Genomic DNA, 20,065 nt, shown 5'->3' on the forward strand with positions numbered 1-20,065 from the left:
TTGCTAAAGCTGCAGATCTTTGTTTCTGACCCAGGAGTCTAATGTCTTCTGCCAGTATCTATGAAACTATGGTAGACTAACTTATTAGCTTAAAGGTGAGATAAATTCTGAGACCCTTCACATTTCTTAACAGTTATGTAAAAAAAGTTCTGAACTTTCACTGATAAGAATGAGTGAATCCTGAATGAATCCTTGTGACAAAGATAATGACATGAGTTGATTGAACTAGTCACTGTGGCAAGGGGTTGGAAGTTTGGCTTTTAACCTTTAGGACCTATTATTGAAACTAGAGGTAGAATCATTCCCCTGTCCTTTTAGACTATAAGAGGAGTGAAATGGATGTTGGATTAATTAGCCACCACAACTTTACTACATATTCCAAATTAAATATGTGGTAGATACATTTATAATTTCTTAAAAAAAACACCACACAACAACTTCAAGAGTGAAAGAACTTTTGCTATCACCAAATGTTGGCTTTATTTTGCTCTGTCTTACCTATTTTCCTTTAGGTTTGTGCAATGGCATCAGCTAAGCTAAACACCCTTCTGCAGACCAAAGTGATTGAAAGTCAGGATGAAGCATGCTATATTTTAGGGAAGCTAGAACATGTTCTAAGCCAATCAATCAAGGAACAAACAGAAATCTACTCATTTCTGATTCCCCTCATCCGTACTCTGGTTTCCAAAATTTATGAGCTTCTCTTCATGAACTTGCACCTGCCTACCTTACCTTTCACCAATGGTAGTTCCTCATTTTTTGAAGATTTTCAAGAATATTGCAGTTCAAGTGAATGGCAAGTTTACATCGAAAAATATGTAAGTTTTACCTTTTTTGAGTGAGATTTTTCTGCTAAATTATTATTTTTATGAAAGTATATATTAAATTTTGTATATATTTTTATAAGATTATACCTTATATGAAGCAGTATGAAACCCATACATTTTATGATGGTCATGAGAACATGGCACTTTATTGGAAGGATTGTTATGAAGCCTTAATGGTGAATATGCATAAAAGAGACCGGGAAGGAGGAGAAAGCAAGCTCAAGTTTCAGGTAAAAATTGTTAAGTGTTTTAGTATTTAGTTTTTTTTTATGTTGATTTCAAGTAATAACAAGCCTGAACTTTGAAAATAAATAGTATGTCTAATTGTCTACAATTATTTCAGAATTGGAAGGAAAACATTGATCAGTAACAAAAATTTAATAGTGATTATATAAAAAGTCTATTAAGCCCAAACCGGTTTGGCTCAGTGGATAGAGCGTCAGCCTGCGGGCTGAAATGTCCCAGGTTCGATTCCGGTCAAGGGCATGTACCTTGGTTGCGGGCACATCCCCAGTATTGATGTTTCTCTCTCATCGATGTTTCTAACTCTCTATCTCTCTCCCTTTCTCTCTGTAAAAAATCAATAAAATATATATATTTTAAAAAGTCTATTAAGCTGATAGTAGGTTTCTCTAAGGAGTCTGGATATAAATCAGTGCTTAGAGGGAAATTTGTAGCATGAAATATTTATATTAGAAAAGAAGGGCCTTAAATTAATAATTTAAGTTTCCACCTTAAACTAGAAAAAAGAAAAGTAATCTAATTAAATTAGTTTCTAAGTCAATGAAATTGGAAGTAGAAAAACAATAGAGAAAATCAATGAAACCAAAATCTAGTTATTCAGAATATCAATAAAATTGATAAATTTCTAGCCAGATTTATAAAGCAAAAAAAGAAAAGTAAAAAATAGCCAATACCCGAATAAAAGGGGAGGTATTATCACTGACTTCACAGACATCAACATGATAATAAAAGATTACTACAAACCAGTCTATGAACATAAATGACATGACAAATGAAGTGAATCAATTTCTTGATAAATACAAATTTCCAAAACTAACACAGTAATAAGTAGATAACCTGGATAGTCTTCTGCATGTTAAAGGTAATTGAATTTATTGGTAAAAACAAGTAAACAAATAAACAACTTCCAAAAGGTCAAACTTCAGAAGCAGGTTGTTTCACTGGCAAATTTTACCAAACATAATGGAGAAATTATACCAATTCCTCACAATCTCTTCAGAAATAGAAAAGTGGGATCAATTCCCAACTCATTATATGAGGGCAATATTACACTCCTGTTCAAATCATACAAAATAGTACAAGAAAACTACAGACCATTGTCCCTCAGGAACATTGGTGCAAACCAAATACAGCAATGTATGGAAAAATAATATATCACAACCAGGTAGAGTTTATCTTGGGAATGCAAGGCTGGTTCAACATTTGATAATCAATATAATAGACCACATTAGTATACTTATCAAGAAAAAAAATACATGATCAGATAACAGATGCGGAAAAGTATTTGACAAAATTTAACATCCATTTGTGATCAAAGTTCTCAGCAAGCTGGAAACAGAAGGGAAGTACCTAAATTTCTACAAAAATCCTATAGCTAATTTTGTATTTAAGGGTGAACAAGTAACAGTGCTTTCCTATAGGACAGTGGTCGGCAAACTCATTAGTCAACAGAGCCAAATATCAATAGTACAACGATTGAAATTTCTTTTGAGAGGTAAATTTTTTAAACTTAACTTCTTCTAACTCCACTTCTTCAAAATAGACTCGCCCAGGCCGTGGTATTTTGTGGAAGAGCCACACTCAAGGGGCCAAAGACCCGCATGTGGCTCGCGAGCCGCAGTTTGCCCACCACGGCTATAGGATAAAGAAGATAGAGAACTAGGCAGGAATGTCTCCTCTCACTATTCCTAATCACTATTGCTTCATAAGTCTTAGCAAATGCAGTAAGAACAGAAAAAGAAGACATTTACATTGGGAAAGAAGAAATACAACTATTTGCAGATAACATGATTTTCTATGTAGAAAATTCTAAGAAATCTACTGAAAATTTCTTACAATTAATGACTTCAGCAAGATTGCAGAAAACAAGATCAATACACAAAATTCAATCATATTTCTGTATGTTAAGCAATAAACAACTGAAAACTGAAATTTAAAAAAATACTTGTAGCCCTGTCCAGCATTGCTCAGTGGTTAGAATGTTGGCCCGCGTACCGAAGGGTTGGGGTTTGATATCCTGGTCAAGGGTACATACCTGGGTTGCAGGTTCTATCCTATCCCCAGTCAGGGCACATGTGGGTGGCAAACAAATGATGTGTCTCTTTCACAGCAATGCTTCTCTCTTTTCCTCTCTGCCTCTCCTCTACCTTCCACTCTCTCTAAAAATCAATGGGAAAAAATCTCACTCCTTGGGTGAGGATAAAAAAAATACTATTTAGAGTATCTCTAAAAAAATGAAATACTTAGGTATCAGTTTAACGAAATATTCATAATGGATATGCTAAAAACTATAAAATGTTGATGAAACAAATTAAAGAAGACCAAATAAAAATGCATGTTTATTTCATAACATAGGCTCCTTGTTGGTTATTTTCTCAAGTTTTAAAAAAACCACAATGGATATGGCTATATTAAGGAAAATTATTCCAAAATAATAAGAAAATCCTGTTGATTACCAGCTTCTTTCTTGTGCTATATGATTTTATTGGGTCAAATTTTTAAAGTTATGGCATTAAAATTTCAAATATACCTGTAAATATATGATTCAGTGGTATTATTTATTGCTGTTTCTTTTAGGAATTTTTTGTGGAGCCATTTAATCGAAAAGCACGCCAAGAGAACTTGAGGTATAATAATATGCTTAAACAACTTAATACTCAACAGTTAGCCACTCTGAGACGCTGGAAGGCAATACAGATCTATCTTACATGTGAAAGAGGACCTTGGGCTGAAAGGTATGAATGTATACCATCTATTAAGTAACCTTTTTCTTTAGAACTCTGGTCTAGAACTTTGTAAGCCAACGACCTCTCCAATACAATTTAAAAAACGTTCAGTTTATAAAAGAACATGAGAGATGGGAGAACAGGGTATGCATTTATTTTTTTAAATTAATTTGTTAAGTTGTCATACGTCCTTTCTTTGGAATATGATGAATGATTGGAATTAGGCTTATAATATTTAAAGACCTGTAAAATGTTAATACAATGATATTAAATGAGGAAAAAAAAAGATTCAAAAATATATGGGATAACATCAAGATATGTAAAATGCAGTTTAAGACCAGAAAGAAACACACTCAACTGTTACCAGTGATGACCTTTGGAAAACAAACAATGGAGAAAAAAAATTGCTGCCAGAGGTTGCAGTCATAAGTCACAGCTGCGCAAATGTATGCATTTAAACATCCAAGTTAAAAAAGCATCTGAGTTCCTTATATATTTTGGATATTAATCACTTTCCGGATATATCATTTGCAACTTTCTTCTGCCATTCATTAGGTGGTCTTTCTGTTTTGTTGATGGTTTCTTAAGCTGTGCAAAAACTTTAGTTTGATATAGTCCCATTTTTTATTTTTGCTTTGTTTCCGTTGCTGAGGAGACATGTCCAAAAAGATAGTGCTAAGAGCATTGGTCAAAGAGTTTAGTGCCTATGTTTTTTCTAGGAGTTTTATGGTTTCAGGTCTTATATTTAAGCCTTTAATCCACTTTTAATTTATGTTTATATATGGTTTAAGAAAGTGGTTCAATTTCATTTTTTTGTATGTATCTGCCCAGTTTTCCCAACACTATTTATTGAAAAGACTGTCCCATTGTATGTCCTTGCCATCTTTGTCGTAGGTCAACTGATCATATAAGCAAATATTTACTTCTGGCTGTCTATTCTATTCCATTGATCTAAATATCTCTTTTTACACCAGTACCAAATAGTTTTGCTTATTATAGCTTTATAGTTTGATATCAGGAAGAGTTATGTCTTCCACTTTGTTCTTTCTAAAAATTTCTTTGGCCATTTGGGGTTTTGTGGTCCCATGTAAATTTTAGGGTTCTAATGCTGAGAAGAATGCCATTGGTATTTTAATAGGGATTGCTTTGAATCTGTATATTGCTTGAAATATGTAATATTTAAGATATGTAAGCAGCTCATACAACTTAACACCAAAAAAACCCCAAACAATCCAATTAAAAAATGGGCAGAGGACCTGAAATAAACATTTCTCCAAAGAAGACATACAGATGGCTAACAGACATAGGAAAAGATGCTCAATATCACAGTCATCTGGGAAATGCAAATTAAAATCACAATGAGATATCATCTCACACTTATTAAAATGGCTATCATAAAATGGCTATCATCAATAAATCAACAAATAACAAGTGCTGGTGAAGATGTGGAAAAAAGGGAGGATTTTATTTGCATTATATCCTGGGGTATTTTCAGGGACCCCAGGCTATTACTGGGTCTAGTTTGCATATGTGTCCCTGGATCTATTTGTTGGGGAAGGGACAGTAAGGAAGTAAGTGAATTATAATCTGGAGCTTTTGCTGAATCTTCTGGAAAGCTGAGTTCAGGCACTACCAAAGGGAATGATGGTTCTATCCCACAACAGGCTTCAGATTATTTGTGGGTTGTGAGAGTTACCTGGAGGATGCCAGCTATAGGGAACCCTGTTACTTTTGTCTCTCTAGCACCACTTCCTCCTCCTGCTACTAAAGCCCCTCCTTTTTGTGAGGAACCCACTCTGATATGGCCCCTCCCAACTCACCTCATCACAAAGGTGCCACAGACTCAAGTTGGGCAATTACTCTTCCCTGAGACTTTGCTGCTGGTGCTGTCAGGGAGGACTGTGTCTTTTGGGATCACTAAGCTAACAGAATGTCACCCACCATATGGAGAAGCCAGTCTGTGAGGTGGGAGAATGATTCCTGGTGACATTATTTACACCTCTGCATCCATCCAGACCAAATGCACTCCTAGACTTCAAGTTATGAGAGCTAATATATGTCTTAGGTGCTTATAAGCAATTTGATTTTTGTTTCATTTACTTACAACCAAAAATATATAATTGACCATTATATTGTAGTACCTAAGAGAGCCATCCTATATAATAAAAGCGTAATATGCAAATCGACCAAATGGTGTAATGACCAGTTGGCGGGGGGCAGGGCTGGCAAGCAGGCGGCACCAGGCCAGCCAAGGCACGTACCAGTGGGCAGAGGGAGGGGATGGCGATGGGGTGGGGGGAGGCATCAGAGACCAGCGGTGGCATGATGGGAGCGGGCAGGGCTGCGCCAGCCAGCACCATCCCCTGATGGGCTGCCCAGTCGCCTTCCTCAGAGGGAGGCTGGTAGTGGCGGCAGCAATGGTGTGATGGGGATGGCACCTCCCCTGATTGGCCCGGTTGCCTCCTGCAGAGGGAGGCCAGCGGCATGCTGATGGGGGCAGTGCCGTCCCCTGATCGGTCCACCCAGTCACCTCCTGCAGAGGGAGGCCGTCAGTAGGACAGTCCCTAAGGGCTCCCGGACTGTGAGAGGGCGCTGGCCGGGCTGAGGGACTCCCCTGAGTGCACGGATTTTTGTGCACCAGGCCTCTAGTTTCTCTCTCTCTCTCTCTCTCTCTCTCTCTCTCTCTCTCTCTCTATATATATATATATATATATATATATATATATATATAGCTAACATGCAAAGTGTCCCCTCAGGAGTTTGACCGAGAGACCGGGAGTTCAATCGCTCGCTATGACGTGTGCTGACCACCAGGCAGCGGCACAGAATGAAGGAAGGTCCTGGCTGGCAGCTGGGGAAGGGAGGCCCTGGCCGGCAGCCAGCAGCTGGGGAAGGGAGGCCCTGGCTGGCAGCCGGAAGGCCTCGATCGGCCCTGATTGCCAGCCAGACCTAGGGACCCTACTCATGCACGAATTCCGTGCACCGGGCCTCTAGTTTCAGATAAAACACTTGAGTGGTATTTCCCAGTGCAGACTTTATTAGAGCTGTCCTCTGTGCATGGTGCTGAAGAAGAAACCATTATGTAGCCTGCATCTGAGCTCTAGCATAAGAAAGAAGGTCCCTATGGCAATAGCCACTGGGATGTCCAGCTGCCATGGGAAATCTACCAACTGGCTGTGTTGTTTCAGGAGAATCAAGAACCATGCCAATTCATTGACAGATGCCAGCAACATGTTGTAAGTCTTGTTGGTAAGGTGTAGCCCAATAGCAAAAGACTTGGGCAGTAAGCAAGAAGTCCACAGTTAGTATCAGTTTGGAAGCAGAAATCAAGGCATGCCCAGGATGAGAGTTTTTGTCCCCGAGAAAGAAAATAGAGAAAAATAGGATCCCAGTGTTAGAGGCCCTGGGTGCAAGTTCTAACTCTGGCATTTATAAGCTACATGACCTCAGGAAAGTAGCCATTTTCAGCCTCAGTTCTCTCATGTACAAATATTGATAAAAATAATTATGATTAAGGCACATACCTGAATTGGTTTTTATCACTACCATTGAAGTTCTTTACTTTCTGAATTGTGGTGTAATTTATATGTCTATCTTCCAAACTTTGCTCCTTAAGAGCAAAGACTGTTGTACTTACCTCTTTATCCCCAGGCCGATGCTCTATCCACTGAGCCAAACCAGCTAGGGCGCCAAATTGTTTTTAGCAGCTGCACCATTTTGCATTTCTATTAGCAATACTTGAGTATTCCAGTTCTCCACAACCTTACCAGCACTTGCAGTTTTTCAATTTTTTAATTATAATTATCCAATTAGGTGTGAAGTGTGATGCCTTATGATGTGACATTTACCTAATGACTAATGACAATTGAGCATCTTTTCATCTACTTGTTGGCCAGTTGTATATATCTTCTTTGGAGAAATCTCTATTCAAGTCCTTTGACTATTTTTTTATTCTATTGTTAGACTTTTTGTGCTTGAGTTGTAAGAGTTGTCTTTATAGTCTCAATAATAGACCCTTATTAGATGTACTCGAGGCCCAGTGCACAGATTCATGCAACAGTGGGGTCCCTCAGCCTGGCCTGCACCCTCTCGCAATCCGGGACCCCTCAAGGGATGTTGGACTGCTGGTTTTGACCTGGGCCCAGGAGGCCAGGCTGAGGAACCCCACTGGTGCACGAATCTGTGCACTGGGCCACTAATATGCATATAAGATCTTTGGTTAATCTCTTCCCGCCCTCCCCCCTCTCCCCTTCTGAGATTCATCAGTCTGTTCCATGTTTCCATGCCTGTGCATTGAGCATCTGCCCCCTGGTGGTCAGTGCATGGCATAGCTACTGGTTGAACAGTCGCTTAGGCTTTTATATATATGTAGATAATTTGTAAATATTTAGGCTCTCTTTTCACTTTCTTGATAGTGGCCTCTTGATAGTGCACAATGTTTTGAATTTTGAAGTCCAATTTGTCTGTTTCTTTTGTTGCTTGTGTTTTTGATGTCATAGCTAAGAAACCATTTCCAACTCTTAAGGTCATGAAGATTTACCCCATATTTTTTTCTAAGAGTTTTAACTCATATTTAGATGTTTGATCCATTTGCAATTATATTACTTTATTTTTAATAAAATTATTTTATTTTGAAAACTTTATTTGGAATAAATTTGTATAGCTAGTTAAAAACTTCCATATAACCATGAAAGAATTAAAACATATCAAGTTATACATATGAAGGTTTATGTTCAGACACTATTTCTGCTACCTATAAACCACATGGCATTTTAGGCACACACAAAAAAAGTTAGCTTGCCTTAGATACCTCATATATAAACTGTAGTTACACATGCATTGGTTTTCTCTCAGGGTAGTTTTTGGATCAAATAAGTTAATGAATGTGAATGTTTTTATAAAATGGTGTTAAGCACATGTAAAGTACCTGATGCTTTTTTATTCTATTTCAGTCTGTAACTTTAAACTAAATAATTTTATGTGTTTATTTTGAATATTGATAGGAAACAAAATCCAATTCACTGGAAACTAGCTAATGTAGAAAATTATTCCCGTATGAGACTTAAGTTGGTGCCAAACTATAATTTCAAAACCCACGATGAAGCTAGTGCTTTGAGAGATAATCTAGGTGAGTTCCAGTGGCTATTTATTTGTTTGTTGAAGATAGTAAGGGTGTTGATGTGGTTCGTTATTGTTTTTATTGTTTACTCATGAGAAAGAAGGATGATATTTTAGAATTGATATTTGAGTGGTTATATGTATTAAATTCTGTTACTGTTGGCCTAAATCTAACATGACTTCCTATTTAAATTGATTGCAATTTTTCAAACAAAAAAATAATTTAAAATCATAAAATTATACTGTCATTCATGTGAAATGTGTTATCTCTAATATCCATTGTGGTACAGTGAAACAGTGGTCCTTTCTTCTTACTTTTCTTACCAAGACTGAGGCCAATGTTAAATATATCTAAAATTCTTGGCAATGCTAGGGCTTTCTTTTATAACCTGTTCTTACAGAATTCTAGATACTTAGAGTCTTAGTTGGGCCATTGTCTTTTTCTTAAAAATGCATAGCCTTGCAGTAATTCGAAGCAGACTTTAAAGCAAGCATGTCAAACGCATGGCTCGCGGGCTGCAAGTGTGACATGCTTGCTTTAAAGATTCTATAATTCTTTAGGAAACCATTCTTTTCTAACCTTCTGACTTGGCATTTCTCCCTTTTGAAGAGAGGTCTGTGAAATACTCAAAAATACAGATTAAGAGCCATTGGCCAGTTGTGTGTATACATAGCTACCTGTGTTCCATTGTGTCCATTGTGTTCTTTTGTGTCCAGTGACTAAGTTACAGATGAAATTAGTATCAGTTTTTAAATTTTTTAAAAGTTTCCTTAATATATTTGTCAGTAGAGTTGATGCCATAAAATTAATCGAGAGCTTAAGTACCTTCTTTACTTGTAATGCACATTATCATATAATTAATAGTCAGAAGTTACAAAAGAACTACAATATGATTTTTTTTTTGCTTTGTGGTTAATAGATATTTTGTTTTTAAACAGGTGTCCAACCCTCACAGCCTTCCAGTGATTCATTGCTTTTGGAAGCAGTGAAACAAGTAAAAGTTAGTGATATGGAGGAAGATAAGTTAGATCTTTCTGAAGAAGAAATAACAGCCAGAGTAAATATGTATGTATATGTATTTGAAATAACTTAAAATTATTTTGTTCTGAGAAATGGGATTATAAAATTGTGGAAGATAACTTGCTTGAAATTTTAATACTATACATTTTCAGGGTCCAACAGTTAACGTTATATCAGCTGTTAGGAGTGTAGCAGTGTTAACTGAGATTATTGAGGAAGGCTTCTTAGAACTGAGTTAACTTGAAGCTGGACCTTGAAATTAGAAACTATTTGATTTGAATGAAAATGGAAATATGATATCCATTTTATGGTTTATAGCTAAAGCTGTGCTTAGATGGAAGGTACAGCATGAAATATAACTCTTAAGCAAAAGGAAGAAATTATAAAGATAAAAGCAGATGCCAGCCAGCGTGGCTCCGTGATTGAGCATTGACCTATGAACAAAGAGATCATAGTTCGATTCCCAGTCAGGGCATATGCCCAGGTTGTGGGTATGATCCCCAGTTTGGGCTGTGCAGAAAGCAGGCGATCAATCATTCTCTCTTATCATTGATGTTTCTTTCTTTCTCCCTCTCCCTCTCCTCTCCCTCTCCCTTCCTCTTGGAAATCAATAAAAAAAAATCTTTTAAAAAAAGATAAAAGCAGAAATTCATGGAAAAGAAAAAACAAAAAAATATAAAAGAAAACTAAAGTTGGTTATTTTTGTTGTTGTCATCGTTTGTTGTTAATTCTCACCTGAGAATATTTTCCCATTGATTTTTAGAGCTAGTGGAAGGGAGGGAGGGAAATATATAGAGAGAAACATCAATGTGAGAGACACATTATTGATTGGTTGCCGCCTGCACGCACCCCAACCTGGGCCAGGGATTGCACCCCAGCCCAGGGCGGGCATCAAGCCTGCAACCAAGGTATATGCCCTTGACCGGAATCCAACCCGAGACCCTTCATTCCACGGGCCAGTGCTCTATCCACTGAGTCAAATCAGTTAGGGCTAAAGCTTTTTATTAAAACACAGATAACAAAATAATAAACCTCTAGCCAGACTGGTTAGGAAAGAAAGAAAAACAACATAAATTACCAGTATCAGCAATGAAAGAGGAGATAATACTACAAATATTAAAATTATTAAAAAGAAATGCTAATGACCACTTTATACCAATAAATTTGTGAACTTATATGAAATGCATAAATTCTTAACAATGTATTTTGTGTAAATAAAAAAATACCATATTCAAATATAAATCTCATGTCTTATAAAATTAATATCCAATAGTTTTTGCATTATCTACTAAAATATTCTGCTTCATATTTAAATATTGTCCAATATTCTCATTACTAGTTTCAAAAAAGTATGTTTTACATTTTAATTGTATATGACCTATTAAAACAAAATTCAGTGAATCTTTGATACTAATGGCAGAGGTACTGGCCATGTCATTTTAGTTATATTTGGGAGACATGAATTGGTCCACAGAATATATTGTGAATAAAGGATTACAACATTAGTGGTTTCATAAATTATTATTAGAAGTGCTAATTATGGTGGATTTTTAAGCTGTGAAATGAGACTTTCCAAGAGCAAATCAAACTAGAGCATCATCATCATCATAGTATCCCCTGACAAGAAACAAGATAATGCTATGTACTGCTAACCTCCATACCTTACTTAGAGTGAAGTCAGTTTTGATTGGTTTTTGTTTTTACAGAGATGAGAATAAAGAACAGGATCAAAAAGAAAAGTTGGTGTTCTCAGTAGACTGTGAACTCATTACAATAATTGACGTAATTCCTGGCAGATTAGAAATCACTACTCAACACATTTACTTCTATGATGGCAGCATTGAAAAAGAAGATGGTGAGGAGTTCTGGGGGAATGATTTCTGTTGTTCAATATTAAGTATTCAGTTTATCAATCATTAATGTGAAAAGAAAAATGGGACTGTGGAATTATAATCTATCATGAAAAGGAGAAATGGAGAGTCATATGGGATTAAATTTACATTCAACAATGTATTTAAGGGAATGCTTTTGTTTTATCGATGTTCTCAAAAGGTTTGGTTGAGGAGATTGCTATAAACTTAAGTTATAAAATATAATAATAATTTTACTTGTATGTCCACTCATTCCTGTAGGCTTCTCACCTAATCCTTTATCTGAAAATAAAAGGATATTTAAATCTAAAATGTCAACATAAAGAGAGAAAAATGTTTCTAAGATATCATATTCAGAATTATTTTGTATTCTAATAGGAAGTACAATAGCTATAGCATTTTAAAAATAGTTTTAAAAGAAACAATTTAAGTGTCCAATAAATTTAACAAATAGTGTTTTGATATAGAAATTGAATTCCTTTTCCCTAAGTGCTACTTTTGTTGGGAACTAGGAGGTATTTTCTGCATAGCATGAGTAACTTTTTATGGTACTTAGTCACAAGATTCCTTCTGTTTTAAGGGGTAGGCTTTGATTTCAAGTGGCCTCATTCTCAAGTTCGAGAGATTCACCTGCGGCGTTACAACTTAAGGAGGTCAGCCATTGAGATTTTTCATGTTGACCAATCCAACTACTTTCTCAACTTCAAAAAAGAGGTATGTAGATGCTACCTTTTTGGAAGCCCCAACGTATTAGCTTGAAATAATTTTCCAGTTAGTGAGCTATAATGAAACTTTGGAATCTATTCTTTCATCAAGTCAAAATGTTAGATGTACAGGGTTGGGCAAAAGTAAGTTTACAGTTGTTCATGTGGAAAATAAATAAATAATACAAGAATAAACACTATGTTTTGCATACTCACAAATGTAAACCTACTTTTGCCCCACCCTGTACTTTGGAGACTAGGCAGTATATGAATTTTTGTTGGGATTTATGTTTGAGTGTATAGGGAGTGCTTGTTTTCAGTTTTTATATATGAGTAGGTAGGAGAATATTGAGTGTTAGCCAATACATAACTCATGATATCCAATTGTGAAATAATATGGAATATATATAATATGATTGGATTTATGCAATTAGGTTGGGTTCAACTAAACAATAATGGGGTATGTATTTAGTCTGGAGTAGAGTAAATTCTTAAGCAGTGTAAATAATTAATAGATTACCAGCCACTGAAGCCAGGTTCCCTGGGTCCAAGTATCTGCTCCACCATTAGCTGTGTAAACTTGGACATATTACTTGCCACATCCTTTCTTCCCTCTACCATTCTCTTGGAGTCAGACTTGCATCACATTCTGACATCTGTCCCCACCTTGCTAAGCTCTCTCTCCACTCTCTCTCACAGACGTCTCTCCTAATAAAATTGTTTCATGTTCAAGTCTGTCTTGGGGAGTGATAGATAGTGAGTAAAGTTTCTTTTGGGAATGATGAAAATGTTTCTAAGATAGATACTGCTGATGGATGCACAACTCAATGTACAAATTAGACCACTGACTTGTATACTTAAATGGTGAATTTTATGGTACAGGAATTATCTCAATAAAGTTGTTACAAAAGCTTTAATCCTGGTTTGTCTTGATCAATTTTTAAGCTATAAAATGCTGTTTTTTTAATAGGTCAGAAACAAAGTATATAGCAGACTGTTGTCATTTCATTCTCCAAATAGTTATGGAACTAGATCACCACAGGAGTTATTCAAAGCATCTGGATTGACACAGGTAGGAAACGGTGTTCATTTTACATCTAAGAGTTTTGCATAAAAGTAAAACTTTCTTCTTCTGATTATTTTATTTTGATTATTATAACTGCTGTTCTTCCATTCAGATTGATCTTTTGAATTATCTTTGAATCTTTGTTTCCCTCACACATACAGTGCCCTGTCCTCCAGCTCTCATACTACTCAGTTTATAAGCATATCTTATGAATTCTTTTTTTTACTAATTTTCTCTTTTTAAAAAATAATATGGTTTTTTCCTTAATAATAAAAGTGATTCATGTATGAGGTAAAAAATGGGGAAATATAAAAGGCATCATGGGAAAAAGGTTAAAAAAAGCATCATTCTTCTGACAGCCAAAGCTAATGCTTTTGTGTATTTTACCCTCACTTATTTCCTAACATCTCTTTAATCTGTACTGCCAAAATCCCAGGAAAGGCCATTGTTTTTTGCAGAACTGTTAGTAGTTTCCTAATTAGGGTCTCTGACCCTGGCTCTCTCCTTCATCCACATGTGCAATAGTTTATTTTATTTTTCAATTACAGTTCATATTTAGTATTATTTTATATTGGGTTCAGGTGTACAGCATAGTGGTTAAACAATTATATAATTTAGGAAGTGATCCCCCTACTAATTTTAGTTCTCACCTGACACCTTATATGATTTTTACAATATTATTGACTGTATTTTCTATACTGTACTTTAATCATAATCTTAAGTGTTGTTCAAAAAGCCATCAGCCATTTCTTTTCTGTTGCTAATGGAATAAGCTTTATGTAATAAAATACAGTCTCTGTTTTCTGTGGAGTAAACTTTATTAATTAAATTACTAATTTCTCAAATTGGCACCTAAAAACAATTATTGTTGGGCTTTTAATAAAATCTGTATACATAGATTAATTTCTCACCATTTCTCATAAGTTACATACCTTGAATGTTAGTCTGTCAGCAAAATTCTCTAGCATGCCCACACTGTGTAGAGTAATATTAGTAGGCTAGGTACAATAAGGTGGTAAAAGAAAAAAAAATATGATTGTCTTTCTTCAAAAAATTTTGTATCCAATGTGTAGCAAAATCCTTCCACCATTGCTCTATAAAGACAGTTTTCTGAGGTTAATGTAATGCTCATATAAAATTTGTAGATCATTCTAGTATATTAAGGTAATTTTTAAAACTATGTGTATATATGAAAATTTCATTTATAGCAAACTTTTACAATTTAAAAAATTTTAAGATAACCAATAAAATATTTAATTGAAATAAAGAATTTGTATGAAGACCTTTTAGATTGCAGTATAAAATTTATGTGGAAATTTCTGTTCCTTTTCTAGAGGCCAATTTTAAAAAGAAAGTGAATTTAGAAAAAAAAATTGATTTTATGTATCTATTACGCCTTTTTTGAAGCCCCATTCCTTTTATCAGAAAGATGATAGAGATGAGAAAAAAAGATTGTTAGTAATCGTTAATAGATACTGATTTCTAAGACACATAGATTAATTTTGGTCTTCTTTTTTGTGCTGTCTAGAAATGGGTGAATAGAGAGATATCAAATTTTGACTACCTTATTCAAATAAATACAATGGCAGGGCGAACCTATAATGACCTTGCACAGTATCCTGTGGTAAGTTTTATATATATATAAAATTGCCTTTCAGTTTTATAGTATACAAAATATATGCATATGACAGTTATTTTTTATTTTTATTTATTTATTTTTTAAAAATATATTTTTATTGATTTTTTACAGAGAGGAAGGGAGAGGGATAGAGAGTTAGAAACATTGATCAGCTGCCTCCTGCACACTCCCCACCGGGTATGAGCCTGCAACCAAGGTACATGCCCTTGACCAGAATCAAACCTGGGACCCTTGAGTCCGCAGGCCGATGCTCTATCCACTGAGCCAAACCGGTTAGGCTATTTTTTATTTTTAAAGAGATGTAAAATGTTTTTTGCCTTTCTGTAAATTTTCTAACCTGCTATTTTCAAGAATTACATAACCATAACAAATAATTGAAAAATAAAGGCCTTTTTTTTTTTTCGCTTCATTGAAAATATCCCAGTGGAATTATAGGAAATGATACTTCTGGTTATTGAAATAAAGATGAACATTTGCAATAGGTAAAGAATTTTTAAAGACTATTCTTTTTTGCTTTTAGGTAAGCATTTGATGTTCGATATGGAGATAGTAGCTTCTCTAGGAAGGGATGTCTAAATTGTAAATTGTGTTTCTTAGTTCCCCTGGATTTTACAAGATTATACTTCAGAAGAGTTGGATTTTAATAACCCATCTGTATTTCGAGATCTTTCCAAACCAATTGGGGTAGTTAATGATAAAAATGCCAAAGTCATGCGAGAAAAGTAAGTGCCTTTTATCATTTTGAAAGATACCCATTGGTTGTTTGAATTTTTGTTTATTTCTATGGCCAACCAAGTGTTACTCTATTGAAATGCACAACTACTTTTGCTAGTCAGTCTGATAATTCCTTCAATAAGTTTTCTTGAAAATGTATCAGTTGTCCTTTAAGTATCTTAACTATAGGCTATTTCCCCTTTGCCAGATTTAAATTAATACTACTTACAATTTCCTTTCACTTTGTAATAAGTATGTACAAAAGGGTAATAAGTTCTTGAAATTTTTCTTCCCAGGTATTGTAGACTTAACTTGCTAATCTAACATGTAAAAATATGCATCTAAGGTAATATTTTAGTAGATATAAAATTAATAATGCTAACCTGTTATTCACAAATATTTTGAGTGAAGAACAGTGAAATGTGTGGACATTTTAAAAGTGCCATTTTAGTTAGAAAATCTTTTATAATTTTATATATTTACTAGAGGCCTGGTGCATAAAATTCATGCACTGGGGGTGGGGGGGAGGTCCCTCAGCCTGGCCTGCGCTCTCTCGCAGTCCAGGACCTCTCAGGGGATGTCCGACTGCTGGCTTAGGCCCAACCCGGGGCTAAGCCAGCAGTCGGACATCCCTCTTGCAATCCGGGATCCCTCACTCCTTACTGCTCAGCTCGCTTCTCCTCAGCGCTGCAGCGGAGGTGGGTGAGGCTCCTGCACTGCCACTGCACTCACCAGCCGTGAGCCTGGCTTCTGGCTAAGTGGCTGCTCCCCCTGTGGGAGTGTACTGACCACCACGGGGCAGCTCCTGTGTTGAGCATCTACCCCTGGTGGTCAGTGCGCATCATAGCGACCAGTCATTCTGTTCGTTCTGCCATAACAGTTGCTTAGGCTTTTATTATATAGATTATGTAGATGATCTACCCTATAAATGTCTCAGGTTTTTGTTTTTTTTTTCAAAGCCACCTGCAGACAAGTAAAAGTAATTTTCATTCCCTTTTTCTCCATGTGAACTTGTGGATGACTTGTCAGTTATGACTTCTAATAATAAGGACCGAACTGTTTTGCCAACAAACTTAGTTGTAGATTTATTTGGGAATAGATGGTACATTCTTTCTTTATTCTTTTATTTGCAAATCTTCCTCAGGACTTTTTGTAGTGTTTAATATTTGATTTGATTCACTAGTGGAATTTGACAGTGTATGTATTACCTTAGTGCTATTAGTCAAACATTTTTTTTCTGACAATAATAAAATGAAAGGTTTATTTTTAATACTATGCCACAGGAAATACTTATCATATAAATAACTTATTGATAATCAAAGGTACAAGTTATTTTAAATTTCAATAGTATATTTTTTTGCATAGTTACAAATGACTTTGACCTGAAAACTTATTTTTTATTCCCCTGAATATTAATGATTTCAATATAAAAGAAATTGGTTTCAGCTTGAGGAACTTATTAGTATTTTGGTTGAAAAATTTGTGTCTGTTGCTTCAAATAAACTGTTCACTCATATTTAAATTTTATACCCACCAATTGAGATATCACCATTCAAAACCATTCAAAACAATTACACCTATGTACTGCTCTTATGTACATAAGTATCAGTGGTGGGAATAAGTATTAGTGATAGTGCTTGTAGAATCACTATATGTCCTTCTGTAATGATCTGGTTGGGGCCTTCCTCCTGTCCACTATTTCCTTCATCTTTTTCTCTTTTAGATTTTTAGGCATTCATTTCCATAATTCTTTTTCTTTTTCTTTTTTTAATATATATTTTTTTTACAGAGAGGAAGGGAGAGGGATAGAGAGTTAGAAACATTGATGGGAGAGAAACATCCATCAGCTGCCTCCTGCACACCTCCTACTGGAGATGTGCCCACAACCAAGGTACATGCCCTTGACCGGAATCAAACCTGGGACCATTCAGTTCGCAGGCTGACGCTCTATCCACTGAACCAAACCGGTTAGGGCCATTTCCATAATTCTTGACTGATTCTCCATGTTTCTTCTATTACCTTGGCCCCAATAGAATGTCTAATTATCACATTTCTTACAATAGCAAAAAACACACAACACAAACAACCTAAATATCTAAAAGTAAGAAATAGTTATAAATTGTCATATATCCATATGTGTACCTGTTATAAATACCACATAAATACCTATTAAAAATAGGCTACTTAGTCATTTGGAAAGATACTAATAGAAAACTGTTAAATGATGATAAGTATAAACAATATATTATGTATAGGACTTTTATGTTAAAATATAGTTGTGTATTGACTTATACATTAAGGATGGACTGATATTCACAAAAATGTTCATATAATAGTTTATTTTTAAGCTTGGGTTTTTGTTTTTTTTTATCTCTGTGTTTTCTCATTTATCTACAGTGAACATGTATTATTGCATAATACAGGACTGTTCCAGAATCCAGTATTAGTGATATTTCATTGTTCAGTAAAAAGTATTACTGAATAAATTCGTTTTCTATTTATTAAATGGTGTCTTGATATGAATACATACATCATGAAACATTAGTAAGAACTTCTTAAAAACTGTTTTCAACAATGCAATACAACCTTATCTCCTAATTTAATTTTATTGTTGTGGCTACAAAACTTTAGTTTCTTTCTTTTTTTTTTTTTTTTTTAGATATGAAAATTTTGAGGATCCTATGGGAACTATTGATAAATTTCATTATGGTACTCACTATTCAAATTCTGCTGGGGTTATGCACTATCTTATTCGTACAGAACCATTCACTACTCTCCACATCCAGCTTCAAAGTGGAAGGTATGTTTTGGGTAAATACACTATTTCCTTAAGACTACACGTTATTGTTAAAAACTCTTCGCCTTCATGTCATGCACTGTATAATAGGGCCATATCTTTTTTATTCTCCTCTATTAAGTTTTGATTCATGTAGCTTCTAGATAAATAGCCAAACTAGTTTGAGAATGGATCACTCCAATTGACTTACACAAATGACTTTTAAGGAGAATTCCTTTTTTTTTTTTACTATTACCCAGTGCACCTTTGTGATTCTTACTATAGATTTACCATAGATTTAGAGTTAAAACTGATTTAGAACTAGATCCAAATCATCTACCAGAGATTAAAACCTAACCAATGCCTACATAGTCCTTCTAAAAATATTAATTAATCAAGATAAATAAAAAGAAGGAGGACTAAAGGGCTCTTACATTATTAGTAGCAGCTCAAACAGGTCTGTATGCCCTTGTCTCGTATTACCTGTTAGTTTTAAAATGTATCTATGTTACACATTTTCCTAATGATCCTGAAGAAACAAACTTCTTTGAGTCCTCAGTTCCTCAGTGTATCCCCCAGGTAGTTCTCTCCTAATTCACATTTTGTCTTCCATGTTGCCGAATTCTTTAACATTACCATTTGCCTTTCCTACCCAATTAAGAGCTATGTAACCATTGCCTATTCTACTGTCTTTACATGTAGCTTTTATTTCTCAAAATTAACCCTGGTCCCTTATTTCCGATTTTAGTACATTAAGCCTTGGCTTTTAAGAAGAGAACTCTGTTCTCAGAATCACTGGAAATCTCCAAATGTTACATTTATAATGATAAGCAAGTAATTTCCCCTCCAGTAAAGTATACTGTGGTTTTATTCAGCTTTTAATTTTATGAATAAATTATTTTTGGGAGAAACCAAGATGGCGGCATAGGTTAAACACCTAACCTACAGCCGGGCACAACAATATCAAAAACACAACTAAAAGTCAAAACGGACATCATCCAGAACCACAGGAAAGCTGGCTGACTGAAATGCGCACAATTAGAAGGAAAAAGAAAACCACAAGGAAAATCAGAGAAGCCGTAAAAGCTTGAGGTATGGAGACACGGGCGGAGACACGAGCCCGCGCGCGAGCGGGGAAGACGGAGCCGGAGAGGAAGGGGCGGCTGGCCGCCTGGCTGGCGTTCTCTGGCGGGAAGGAGATAAAAGCGCCAGATTGTGCTGAACCCCAGCTCCGACTGCACTGAACCCCAGTGCCCGGCGAAACCCTGGGAAGCCGGGCTCAGGCTGGGGGAGTCTGGGCTGTGGGACAGAGACACAGAGGAGCTGCGCCGGAGCCGCGCACGGGAATGTGCGCAGAGGA

The 20,065-nt window shown here is 35.6% G+C and overlaps 1 protein-coding gene across 6 annotated transcripts in view; it reads left to right on the forward strand.

Moving 5' to 3' along the window:
- NBEAL1 (neurobeachin like 1) overlaps positions 1-20,065 on the forward strand; it is a 142,506-nt gene that overhangs the window by 77,370 nt on the left and 45,071 nt on the right. For all 6 annotated transcript variants that reach the window (XR_013814091.1, XM_079782313.1, XM_079782312.1 and 3 more), the window contains 11 exons: positions 513-818; positions 908-1,057; positions 3,648-3,805; positions 8,800-8,924; positions 9,854-9,980; positions 11,642-11,790; positions 12,387-12,520; positions 13,481-13,582; positions 15,105-15,200; positions 15,813-15,937; positions 18,589-18,729. Coding sequence is in view for 5 of the 6 variants with exons in the window: in XM_079782313.1 (XP_079638439.1) it covers positions 513-818; positions 908-1,057; positions 3,648-3,805; positions 8,800-8,924; positions 9,854-9,980; positions 11,642-11,790; positions 12,387-12,520; positions 13,481-13,582; positions 15,105-15,200; positions 15,813-15,937; positions 18,589-18,729 (1,613 nt within the window). In the remaining variant the exon portion in view is untranslated. The remainder of the gene's footprint in view (positions 1-512; positions 819-907; positions 1,058-3,647; positions 3,806-8,799; positions 8,925-9,853; positions 9,981-11,641; positions 11,791-12,386; positions 12,521-13,480; positions 13,583-15,104; positions 15,201-15,812; positions 15,938-18,588; positions 18,730-20,065) is intronic.

Source organism: Cnephaeus nilssonii, assembly GCF_951640355.1.
Source record: "Cnephaeus nilssonii genome assembly, chromosome: 10".
NCBI lineage: Eukaryota > Metazoa > Chordata > Mammalia > Chiroptera > Vespertilionidae > Cnephaeus > Cnephaeus nilssonii.